This window comes from Pagrus pagrus (genome assembly GCF_965226575.1).
Source record: "Pagrus pagrus genome assembly, chromosome: 1".
In the NCBI taxonomy this organism is placed as follows: domain Eukaryota; kingdom Metazoa; phylum Chordata; class Actinopteri; order Spariformes; family Sparidae; genus Pagrus; species Pagrus pagrus.
Window position 1 is genome coordinate 33,481,418 of NC_140185.1, and position 12,533 is coordinate 33,493,950.

Genomic DNA, 12,533 nt, shown 5'->3' on the forward strand with positions numbered 1-12,533 from the left:
ATCTACATATGAACAGATAATCTGTAGGCAAGGGAAAATATTTAGGTGTAGGAAGCTCTCTGGTTTCTGTTTGTAGTCAAAGTAGCCAGTATTGACCAATCTCGATTCAGCATGCTTCGGTTGCACGCAGGTAAAGTCCACGTGGAAAACAAAAGAGGCATCAAAACACTGCATTCATATGAAGATATCTGTTCAAACAGATTTGCCAAAATGTTGTTTCTTGCATCTTAAGTTAGCAATCGGACTGTTGACAATGACCGGCGTATAGAAGAAGAAGTCTTGGTCTGGATAATTGTTATTCTTTATCCAGCGGCTACACCGGAAGCACTGAAAAAAAATGCCAGTTGCACCCACAAGGTGAATTGTCGTCAGAGGATAACAGATAGATCCAGTAGGTTTGCTTGACCTCACATTTTTACAAATTGATATGATAAGGTTGGTTACCACAAAAATGTTCTATCGTATGTTTTCATTTACTTACACTCTGTAGATCTTGGCATAAAGACATCACTGGGAAAAAGGCTGCGGAAAAAGTTGCAGATGTGACTCTGAGGTGGTTGAAACTATATGTTAAGACAGACCATGAAGGTGATGCGAAAAGACTTAAATAGCTAAATAAGAATAAATGGATCCACCGTTTTACTGGCGCTTCTTTCACGATGTAAACGTATGGATTAAAGTCTTCATGGACCGCAGTGCATCACGTGACGATGTAATTACACAATTTGGCCACTATGAAAACTGGCTTCAGAGCCTGCTGCTCTTTCTGGGGGCCTGGCTTTGACATGTAGTTGGCAGTCTGCATCTGGTGGGTGAACAAACATGGACTGCAAAATTATTCCAGTGGTGCAATGTGAATAAAGCCAGATAAGATTTTCAGAAGAAAACACTACGAAATTCAAAAGCTGGCAGCTGAATTCACAGAAAAAGAAAAGTGGTCCCATTGATGGTGTAAGTAAGTTATACTGAATATGTAATAAGTCATGAGGCAAAAGACACAAGAGTAACTGTCATTCATTAAAGGGGCAAAACTCTGAATTTTAATATTTACAATATTAATGAGGTAATAATACAAATAATACACTGTTTGAATGTAGAAAGGTGGCAGGGTCCGCCACATATAAACAAAGTAAAGCAGTATGAATTTGTGTTGTCCTTTAAGATCAGTTTGTTTATTCAGTTTATTCAATCATGGCAACAAATGAAGACCGTTTGTTCAGTCAGCGAAGATCTTTCTCTTCTGACTGAAACTTCACAGAAACTACATAATGCACCTTTAACACAGACAAGCATCACTTTTAATGTCACTAAAAACAAACAGAGCAGAGTAGTGTGGGACTTTAAGGGTTAATACGACAGCTACAAAAAGAAATGCACCCAAACATGAAAAAGCGCCTCCTGTAATTGTAATTAATTATCATATTTCAACATGTCACATGGAGCTTAAATGCGGTGTTTGCATGGGAGTGGCTTGGTGTGTTTGGGGAGTGGCTGGCTTGTTCACACATTTCGCCTTGTTCATCACTACGACAGGCAGAGCCGAGGGCTGGACTCGTACACCCGGTGTACTACATCACATCCACTAATTGCACCATCTGTGGACTGTTGCGTTGTGCTTGTTTTTTTTTTTTTTAAACAAACCTCCTTCCGACCGCCGTGTTTCAGCAGATGGCTCCTCTCGCTGCTGCTTCTTCTTCTTCTTCTTCTTCTCACTCAAACTGCTTCGCTCGATAGTTCTTCTTAAAAAGTTGGTGGAGAATTAAAAAAAACCCAAACTTCTCTTGAGGAGACGCGACGGAGGGACACGGACACGAATCCTGAGTGCGCGCTGCGCTCTGACGCGCGGACTTCTTCACCGTTCCTCCACTTTATTATTGCAATTTTTTTTTTTTCATTTTGTCGTGTTCCCGCATGTGAAGCGGGAGGGAAAAGGAGGTGGACCCACGCTCAGGCTCAGTCGCCGGTCTCGTGGCTTCTTTGTATACAGCAGCAGCAGCAGCAGCGGCGGCGGCAGCTGTGTGTAAATGCATGGGCTCACAGAGGGACAGCGCACTCGGCTCGGTCCAACCTTCGTGCGGGCTTCCTCAGAAATGAAGCGGCTGCACCAGGTGTAGGAGAGGAATATCAAAACTTTTACCCGAAGCCTTTTTTGTTTTTTGTTTTTTTTTGTTCTGTGTGTGTTTGCGTGTTGTGTGTCCGCTCACCGCAGTCTCTCACTCAGCCCCGACAAAGCTCGGGTCAGCTCTCCGCCTCTCTTCTCCGTGCGCTTTGGATTGTAAACGGCAGAAACGCACTGATCTCCGGGCAGAGCAGGCTTCCAGCCACAGCTGCGCGGCTCCCCCTCTCTTCCCCTCTCTCTGTCTCTCCACCGCACACACACACACCATGGATGTAAGGTTTTATCCGTCTGCTGGTGGGAATGCTATTCCAGGAGAACCACCGAACCTGGATTTTGCCCACTGTTTGGGCTACTACAACTTCAACAAGGTAAAGAGAAAGATATTCATTCTCTCAGTTGCTGCCCCCCCCCCTCCCCTGCCTGACCTGAGCCACTGCTCATTACTGCCTTTTCAAGAGTTGCTTTAATTAATCCTCCCTCTCTGGCCACTAAACTTTGTTGTTGTGTATTAGTAATGGGAATTAAAGCAGCAGACAGGTGTAGTTACTTTTTCTGTCCAGCTCGAAGCTGCTGCACTGCTGAACTCTCACCAGAGTGATGTGATCCACAGACATGGGCGCTGTTGGCTACACAGTTTACATGTTCCCAAACACCAGTGATGGATCCTTGTATCAGCACGTTACACATGCACTACAGGGTGATGATGGGTAAGATCCAGTGTCGGATAATAAACCAGCTCTTGTGATGCTGTTTCATAGTGCAGCCATGTTGCAGGAGCACTTTGGGATGTGGACGTGTTGGTGTGCCACAACTTTAGAGCAGCCTTTATGGATGAACTCTGCTGATGATCAGACAAACACAGACGGAGAAACGAGCCTTCCATCTCTTCAGCGTGAATGTATTCATTGTCAGCATTCTGCGCTGTGTTGTGGATTCATCTTAACCCCCTCACGCTGTCACACTGCACAACACTTTCATCCACTCTCTCCCAGGTTAGACAGCCTATTTTTCACTGTTGTTCACAGGCTGTTTTTAATTCTCCTCCCCACATCTGTACTGGAGCCGGCCAGCTCCCGAGTTGTGAAAAGGAACATTGCTGAGGTATTACAAGTTTATTAGCTCCTCGAACGCGGGGCAGAGGTTATGTAAAACACAGATGATAGTTAGTGATAGTTTGTCAGTGATGTAACACTTGAACTATTCAGCCTGTTATCCTTCAGGAGCCCCTTAAGAGGGAACATCTTTATGACGGACTAATGACACAACTGCAGCGTGCTGTTTTGATAAAGTTTAAACAATGGTGCCCCCCCCTCACCCCTCCTCTCTCTCTCTCTCACTCACTCACACACACACACACACACACAGACACACACACAACCCCCACCCAAATTATTCAGCCCTGTAGTGCAGCTCTCTGTTTGCCCCCTTCGCAATCTGATGCTGCTCAAAAACAGTTACCAGGTTTGTCTCACTGTTTCATCAGCTCTTTTGTCATGTGGCCAAGTTGTCATATGTGCCCAATTTCATCATGTCTTCATCAGCCCTGAGAAATTTTAACTGCATTGCTTTGAATCGGTGTAAGAGTTTGAGTACGATTTTTTTTTATTTTTTTTTATTCCTGCTCATAAATTCCCCAGGTCAAGTGAAATTTTCCATCTGTAACAGTAATTGGCCACAATGCAAAAGGAGGCAGCGAGAGGGAGGGAGGGAGGGTGGTGAGAAGGTGCTTATCCAGTATCTCCACCAGTTACGTTAGAGAGAGAGGGAGAGGGAGAGAGAGAGTACAAAGCATGCATTTCATGCTAATTACAATGCCTTTCCATGGCGAACAAATGGGCTCTTTTGCAGGCATCTTTCAAATAATCCTCCCAATTTATTTGAACCGGCACGCTGAAAGGTAGCACGGTGCCGAGCGGTTTGTCATCCCAGAAGATGTGGCGTTCTCACAAGTCACACAGAACTGAAGCGTCACTTCTTTAATCTATTTATAAGCTGTCACAGCACCTTTTGCAAACAGCAAAAACTTTCAGTAGATTCAGTTTTCTTCTTTCTTTCTTTTTTTTGTATTTGAAAAACAGGCAATACCCTCTCAGAACCGCTGGCACAGGAAATGTTCAATTTTAATGACAACAGAGACAGAATGGCCCAGAGGCACTTTGACACATCACAGATTCTTTTAAATTTACAGAAAAATCCAAACGAGTGGCACAAACTTAATTAGGTACTGCAGTCATGACTAATGAAGCTGCCTGGTTTTTTGGCTCTGAGATGAAGGAGAAACAGCGGTGCTGAAGAGAAACATGCCACAACTTCACACAGCTGAATAATGCTCATAAAATAAATGTAGCAAGAAGAATCACTCGCTGTAATCTCGCAGAAATTAAACACAGACTCTCGATCAGAAACTCTCCGTCGAGGTTCATTTCTCTGAGTTTTTCTTAAAACATGAAACGAAAGAGCGTTCGTGTGGGCGACAGGGCTGTCACAGAGGGGTCCATTTCTCGTAAACTACCTTGACTTAAGGTTGAACACGGATCAGCTGTGCTCACGGGCATTCGCGCCGGGGGGCCCTAGTTTTTTTACTGATTGGTTGTTACTTCAAGTTGGATTGTTTTCAATTTATCTGTGATAATGACTCTTAGTTTACTGGCTCTCGTGTTAAAACACACCTGGTTGTAGTCGGTAAAATGCACGAGCTGCCTTTAAAAGTTTGAAAAACTTTAAGTAATACTGCGAATGTACGCATCTAGTTGTCATTTGTCCAGTTTTGGGGATGCAGGAGAATTAAAGTAATGCGTTTTTCGTTCACAACATGAACCAAAGACAAGCAGCAGTTTGGATTCGACTGTTTTTTTGTGTTTGTAAAAGTCAGATGTAATTGACTTTAAGGGTTTCATTAAAGGGACCCAGTGTTATGCTCATATTTATGACCATCTGGTCCACTTTTTTTCTTAAGGTTTAATAATGTTCAGATACAGTATCCATTTAATGTGGGCTTTCATTACCTCCAGGCGCAGGGAGGCTGAAATTACCAACAGATGTTAATACAAACTCTTCACCTGCACTGGTGCTAACACTTGAGGTTTATTTGCAGAACTAATACCAGCACCACTGAGACGTCATAATTCTTTGTAGTTGGGACCTGAACATACATCAGAGTATTTTATTGGCACTGTAGACAAGCATATGGACAAATAGCTCATTGTGTGGGACCTGTAATCATTGTTGGTGTTGAGCTTTGTCAGGGAACGTATAACTTTTGTGATAAGTTCCCAAATTTCTAATTGATGACAGATTCTTTGGACTCTGATTTCTTACTATTGTTAGTCTGCAGTTTTTTGTACAGTAGCCATTCAGTGTATTTAGTTTTGATTGGTAGTGGCAGGGTCCGCCATTCCCGAACCAGATTCAAAATTCATGCATCAAAAATCTGTCTACGAGGTCACAGGATGCACACAACCAACTCTACTGTGCTGTTGTGGAAAACTACTCGCTGCTCTGTTCAGCATGAAGTCAGATTGCAGTTGTAGTTACGACTGACTGACTTTTTATTTACACTTAGTTTCATTGTTTATGTTGGAGACAGATTGCTCTCCTGTTGTCTTTCTGACAAGGTGTGTCTGGTAACTTATTAAACCGCACTTCCTGTTGCCATGATAACCACTGTTGTTGTCAAATCAACCAGGTCTAGCCTTAAATTTTAAGAATTACAACTCTAAATACTTCATAATAAGTCAAATCCACCAGCGCTGCACATATTCTACTCCTGAGAGTTTATTTACCAGTTGCTTTGTATTATATCATCCTCTCGACTGTGATATGAAAGCCTATGAATAGGAAGTGTACAGGCTGTAAGGCCTGACATGATGATGTAGGGCTGCAATCAACAGTGGATTTTTATTGAGCCTGTAAAATGTAGTGTAGGTGACACAGGAGCCAGCTCATGGTTCATCTGGGCCCTGCTGACCCATGCATATGTAAGGAAACTAAAAACAATAAAGATTTAAAGAACCAGGGGAAGGAACTCTAGTGAATTACTGTACTTCTACAGCAACAACCCCCCCCCCCAACCACCCGGGGCAATAACCTCCTTATTGTGGCCGAAGCATAGTGGGCCAGGCCTCTTTTGTCTTTGCTGTCTTTTGCTGCTTTCAACGGGAGGGAAGGGGTTAACTCTGCTCAACCAGGGGGCCTTGTGCATCACTCCAGTGTACACAGCTGGTGCCATTTCATCACACACATTCTAAACATATCCAAACACAGCTTTAAATGTGTGTGTGTGTGTGTGTGTGTGTGTTGGGGGGGTTGGGGTGTAACCTCACAGGCTGTCTGCTTTGTCAGACTCAGCAGTTGATGGATATGACTTCAAGGTGCGTGTTAAATGTTTAAATGTCCAGGACGTGAATAGCTGATGTGTTTTGCTGAGTCTTTTAATTGTAGCTTGTCAGGAGATGTAGTTCAACAGATTTATTAAACACCTAATTTTCCCACTGAGATTAGAGAGCGTTATTTTTAGTCCGCCTGCTCCGAAGACACACTGTACTTTGGAGTTTTGCTTGCTTGCCTGTGAGAATGACTGCTCTGTCTGACAGACCGACGCTGCCACATGTCTGCACAGGGGGGCAGATGTTAACATTTTGTTAATGCGCAGCTCTCCACTTCATCTGCGATGTCTTTCACACTTCTTCTACCGAGCAAATCTGAGGATAGTTGCGATGATCCCTCGCCGATGTGTTAGCAATAGAGACACAGTGGTGGAAACTCTATAAATGTTAATGAAAACAGACTTCTAAAGGGGTTTGCAGTGATTGCCTCTTTAGAGAGCTGTAACAGTCTCGTATTAAACCGTGAGCCTGATGGTTTCTGATTCCTGTGGCACCACATCATCACAGCTGTCACTATCTTTTTCTTTTTTTGTTGTTGAGCACATTGAGGTGTTGACGTATGGCATGTATGCGCATGCACACACACCTACCAAGTCCCCTTTTTGAATTTGTTCCTATGTTAGAGGTATAATCTGACGCTCTGGACCAACAGTCTGAACCTGTGGGCTTTGTTTACGAGGTGGCTACGACAAAGGCTCTGAAATCTTGGACAGACATAGACCATTACCCCGATCAGCACTCGTTAAAGACCTTCTGTGACGCTGCCATCGCTGCTCATAAATCCACTTCATTACCATCTTCCCATACATTACTCAGCGTGGTTCATTTAGGCAGACCCTCGTGTCCTTAAGTTGTTTTTAAGTGGTGGGTTGTGGACTTGCTGTGCATCATGGGTCCTTTTTTTTCACTTTAGGTTATAATGCCTCTGTGTTCATGAAATCAAACCCCGTTGTAGCCATTAAATGTATTTAGTTTGGATTAAAAATGCAACATTGTGTCCTAAAGTTGTTTTTAACTGGTGGGTTGTGGACTCGCTGTGCATCATGGGTCCTTCTGACACGGCTGCAGACAAAACATCTCGCTGTACTGGGTTGAGCTGTAGGTTGAGATCTCATTACCAAGTACAGACTGGAGCTCATATATAATACATACGATAACATATGCTTACATGTTGACATGCTGTACACAGTTCCAACAATGTGTGCATCACTTCATGTTCTTCCTTGAGGTTTAACCCGCCAGTGCTACTGAACAAAAACAACCTTCCCTTTCTGGACTATTTGTAGCTACACGGCTGTTTCAAAGACATCTCTCTCAGTGATACAAGGAGGATGAATCCGCAAGAGAGCCACATTTGTTATTGGATTTTGATCATGTACACAACATCACTACACCATCCATCAAACCATGGAAATGCCTGAGGAAAAAACTGTTTTATTTTGACACCCAAAGTCATGAAAGAGGCGATTGTTTTTGCTCAGTCGTAGTTGCTTATAGTGTTGTCTGGATATTTAATTATAATATCCTGTAAAGGAACATTAGTTCTCTTTTTGATTGCTTTATTAACTATTTTATTACTAATTTCTGATCATCAGATACACACCAGAGAGTTTGGAATGCAATGAGTACAATCTGGTACTCAGGATGAAATTGCTCCTTGCCTTGTTTTAACTTTTCTCTAAAACATCTCATTATTTGACGCATCATTACGACGCAAATGAACTATGACAGTAGTAATTTAAACGTTTCATTTATTTTGATGCAGATTGAACCATCCATAGTATATAAAGAGAGAACTACACCACACTACACAAACCTATTTAAAGTGGAGTGTTTTTTGTTTTTTTTGTGCGAGTAGATGCGTTAAAAGCTAGAAAAGCGAAGCCCTCTCCAAAAAACACCCATAAGTCACAGTTCACACACCGAGACTCGACTCCTTTTTGAGAAAAGTTGTTAACCTTATCTGCACTCCCTGGAGAAGAAGAGAAGATTACACTGTGGAGGTCAGCGTGGGGGTCGAGTTTTAGTTTTAGGGTTTGATGATCTTAAGAGATTCAACTTGAGTCAAGCACCTGAAGCACTTCAGTTACCAGGGTTTTGCTAAGCTGTGTGTATATATCACTGACAGGAACAATACTAAATGTCCTGTTTGGGTTAGTTTATCGTGTAAGGTCAAAGTTTAAATTAACCTGTAGGTGTTTGAAGACGTCTTCTCATATATACTGTGTGTCAAGTCAAACTGTGCGCCCCTTCCACTCAGAGCAGGGGCCCCCACAAGAGATATTTTTCCGCCATGATAAACTGTTTTAATCTGGTTTTGGCTCACTACATCTCTGACAGCCTCAACCTTCGCTGACTTATTAAAAGGAAAAGGGGAAAAAACCTCCCCGTTCCTCAGAAAAACTGCTTTTACCGTGAATTAAGCAGTTTTCAAAAGGACCAGTCAATCACTTCTGGTTGGCTGATTCAATAAGTGTTGTGTCCCCTTAGTGGTTAGCCTCGCTGTTAAGACACATTCATTTTTTAAAGCTTTCCAGAGAGGCAGCCATTCCATGTTTCATAGATCTAATGTCCAATTCTCTTAATGGGCTCACAGGCTGCATCAAAAACATTCAGCTGTTTCCCTTTTAACTTGACATGCTCGACTTAAAACCCGTCTCCTAAGCTCTTTTCAAGGAGCACACGGGCCGCTGACGAATGTCTCTCACAGTTGTGGGTAATATTTCCTGGTCTGGACAAGTTGAACTCGACGCTGCTATCTCTGTGTATTACACTTATTTCTTGCAGCTGTTGCATGGTACTCACGAGTCGGCTCGCAATCGGGTAAATGCAGGATATCACATTTTCAATATTTAGATGTTGTTCCTGTAGCGCATTAATTAATCCTGTCAGCCAAACAAGAATTATTGTCGGCGCGTAGGATTTCTTTCTATCCTCTAATTTAGCTGTGACCGTTCAAACCGAAGCAGCCCACTCACAAATATTAGTCACTGCTCCACATTGTTAATGTATCACCAGGCTGACTGTGAATCTCTTCCTCATTATAGGTGTACGGGCTGCAGGTGTGTGTAGTATTACATGTTACGCAGCGTGATTAATCCAGCCCTTTTCACCCGCCTCCACCTACATCACACATTCCCATAATGCAGTGTGTTACCAGGTTGCACTAAAAGGCCTGACAATAGCAGCAGGTGTGCAAATATCCCTTGGACCCGTTGGGCAAAGAGCTTAAACAATGAGGGTAAATAAAAGTTGTATTTGAATGGTCAAATAGATGGCATGTAGGAGCAAACTGATCTGGAGTCTGAAAATACAACCTGTTAATCGTAAAACAAAAACGTGTTGCTTCACCTTAAAGGTTTTAGTCAGTTTTTTTTTTCCTAAATAAACAAACTGACCTTAAAGGACAACACGATTTCATCCGGTTTGCTTTGTTCATATCTGGCGGACCCTGCCACCTTTCAATCTTCAACCAGTGTTATTTTCCCTCTGAGAACCGCTTGTTTATTCAGTTATAGAATAAAAACAACATGTTTCTGAGTTAATATTGTAAATATTAAAAATTCGAGTCTGAAAATCGTCTTAAAAACTACATGGTGCCCCTTTAAAACATATCTTTTAAAAATATAGTGATGTAATCGCTGCTTACAGGTAAAACAACCAGCCTTGCTCACCGTTTTGTCCGTGCTTCTGTTCCTGCTGGTACAGGCTTGCTGAGTATTTTCGAGTAAGATGTGATCGTCAAACACTCCTCCAAATATAAAGTCTGTTTGTGGCGGTCTCTGTCGGAGCGGTTACTGCCACAGCAATAAGACGGCAGCCTATAAACCTACTTCATCCCCTAAATGAGCTTTAATAGTCTCCATGAATTGGAAAACTGCCATCCCGCCGTGCCACAGTTTGATTGGATCTTTAATATAAATGCATTAGACAGACAAGAATATTCTCCGACATGAATACTTTGTTTTACTGTGATTCATGTTCAGTTCGAATGATGTCAGGATCTCGATACAGTGCGCTGATGGAGGATTGGCTCGCTGTGCTGTGATGAATGAGGCAGCTGTTCTTACTAGAATATGCTTGCCCTTTATGCCTGTTAATTTAAATGTGTTTGTATCCATCTCAGGGAACAGACTTCATGTGAAAAGAGCCTTTTGCAAAGCAATTAAACAACAATCACACTGTATTTTTTAGCCCTCGCTCACTAGCACTAATGTTTTTAACATTTTTACACCAAGACCTTATATTCAGACTGTGCAAACCTGACTTGAAACATGGGACCGGGACGCTCTGACCTATTTCAATATTGAACTAAGATCACAATCTTCCCCCTCACCCTCAAACGAGAGCTTTGAGTTGCCTACGCCACCATAAAATTTTATGTTTAATGCTTTAGTTGCCAGGACTGTGGGGAAGACGAATGAAAGATGTTCAGTAGAGAAAGAAAATCACTGTTGACTCATTACATCACTCTTACATCACTCTTTTGGCTATAATTGCCCAACAATCATCTTCATTTGAATGAGCAAAGCTCTCAACATGTTACCAAAACGCTTTGAGGATTCTTTATGTCAGGTTTCCAGCTAGATGAAAAATCATGCAGTATTCATGAATCCCGTCTAGTTTTTTATTCAGTTCCATGATCAAAAGGAACAATGGACACGGCCTCGGTAAAAGCTCCAGCCACATAATACAGGTCCAGTCCCCTGAAACCTCCACTGGGACCATGAATGGGGTCCATGAAATTCTTGAGCCGACTTCTGATATTTTCAGGGAGTTGAAGCAGAGGCTCATTCACAGCATGTCCTTGTTTATTGTGATGTGTGTGTGTTTCTGCTGGCTCGTGGACTCTCGCACGCGGTCATAGTGTGCGGTCTTCGTGTGGTATGGCAGAAGTAGAAACAAGATCAAGGTCTGTGAGGCCTCTGCGTTGGCAGGGTTTCCCTCCCTCGACTGCCACTGACTGACGATTCTTTCAAATGACATTCCTTCCAAGGAAACTGATCTAGTTCCTCATCTTTGGAGGTTCTTACTCACGGTGTAACTTTTCAAATACCTGCACAGCCGAGGGGAAAGGGATCTCTCTTTTTTTTTTTTTTTTTCCTCTACATTTGTGTCTCTCTCCTGCTGATAAACAAGAAGAGAAGCAGAATGATTACACTGTTTCAAAGGCATTACAGGCAGCTGATTAAAGTGTTAGGTCGGAGTTAGCCAAGGTTAACCGTCCATAATGAAACACTTTGAAAATAATGATACGCTGCATGGTTTTATGAGGGCTTGTGGCTGCTCAGCTCAGCAGTGGTGACCTTCACCAGTTCCACGAGCTAACCGTAGCGATCCCGCAGCACCCCTGTGGTTTCGAGACTCCATTAGCTTCTGATATGCGTCGAGGAGAGCAGACCTCGCACAACGTCTGTGTCTGTAACCACTGTTGTGTCACGGAGGTGGCTGAGCATCTTCACTTTCTCACTCTCGTCACGTAACGCGTCTTCAGCTACCGCTTTGATTTGTCAATGCGGATCTGCGGCGCAGCAGGCAAAGATAAAGCTGTCAGAAAGAGAGCGATTTTTACATCGACACCAATCAGCTGACGGAGAAGAGCGAATGAATAAAAAGTGAAAGAAACTTCAGTTCTGACGCTGTAACGCAATCAGCAGCTATAGTGCCTCAGAAACCAGACTGCATAAAAAAGAAAATGATTGAACAATATTACATCACTTGTGATTATTTGTCATCTGTTATTGCAGGGCATGTGGCCTGTTATTAAAAACAGCTGCATATTGTACACCTGGGTAGTCTGGATTACACTCCTGCCGATACTTTAGGTTTCATATTGAAAACTGGCTGCCGTTCACGCTATATGATTACTGAATAAGTAATACCTATGTAGAAGGAAAAGAAACAATATTATCTTTGGCTGACGAGTATATCTTACGTCGGGGATGTTCGAGTCCATGTGAATGTGCTTATTATCCCGTTTCTTCTCACCATTCGCTGTATAGTACTTGTACTTTTAGGAAGTTTATTGT

At 42.7% G+C, this 12,533-nt stretch overlaps 1 protein-coding gene across 1 annotated transcript in view; it reads left to right on the forward strand.

Moving 5' to 3' along the window:
- The first annotated feature begins 1,495 nt into the window (after positions 1–1,495).
- Positions 1,496–12,533, forward strand: part of tox3 (TOX high mobility group box family member 3) — a 41,587-nt gene continuing 30,549 nt past the window's right edge. Inside the window, exon 1 of the mRNA XM_084362482.1 lies at positions 1,496–2,487. Coding sequence (XP_084218608.1) covers positions 2,386–2,487 — 102 coding nt within the window. The 5' untranslated portion in view covers positions 1,496–2,385. The remainder of the gene's footprint in view (positions 2,488–12,533) is intronic.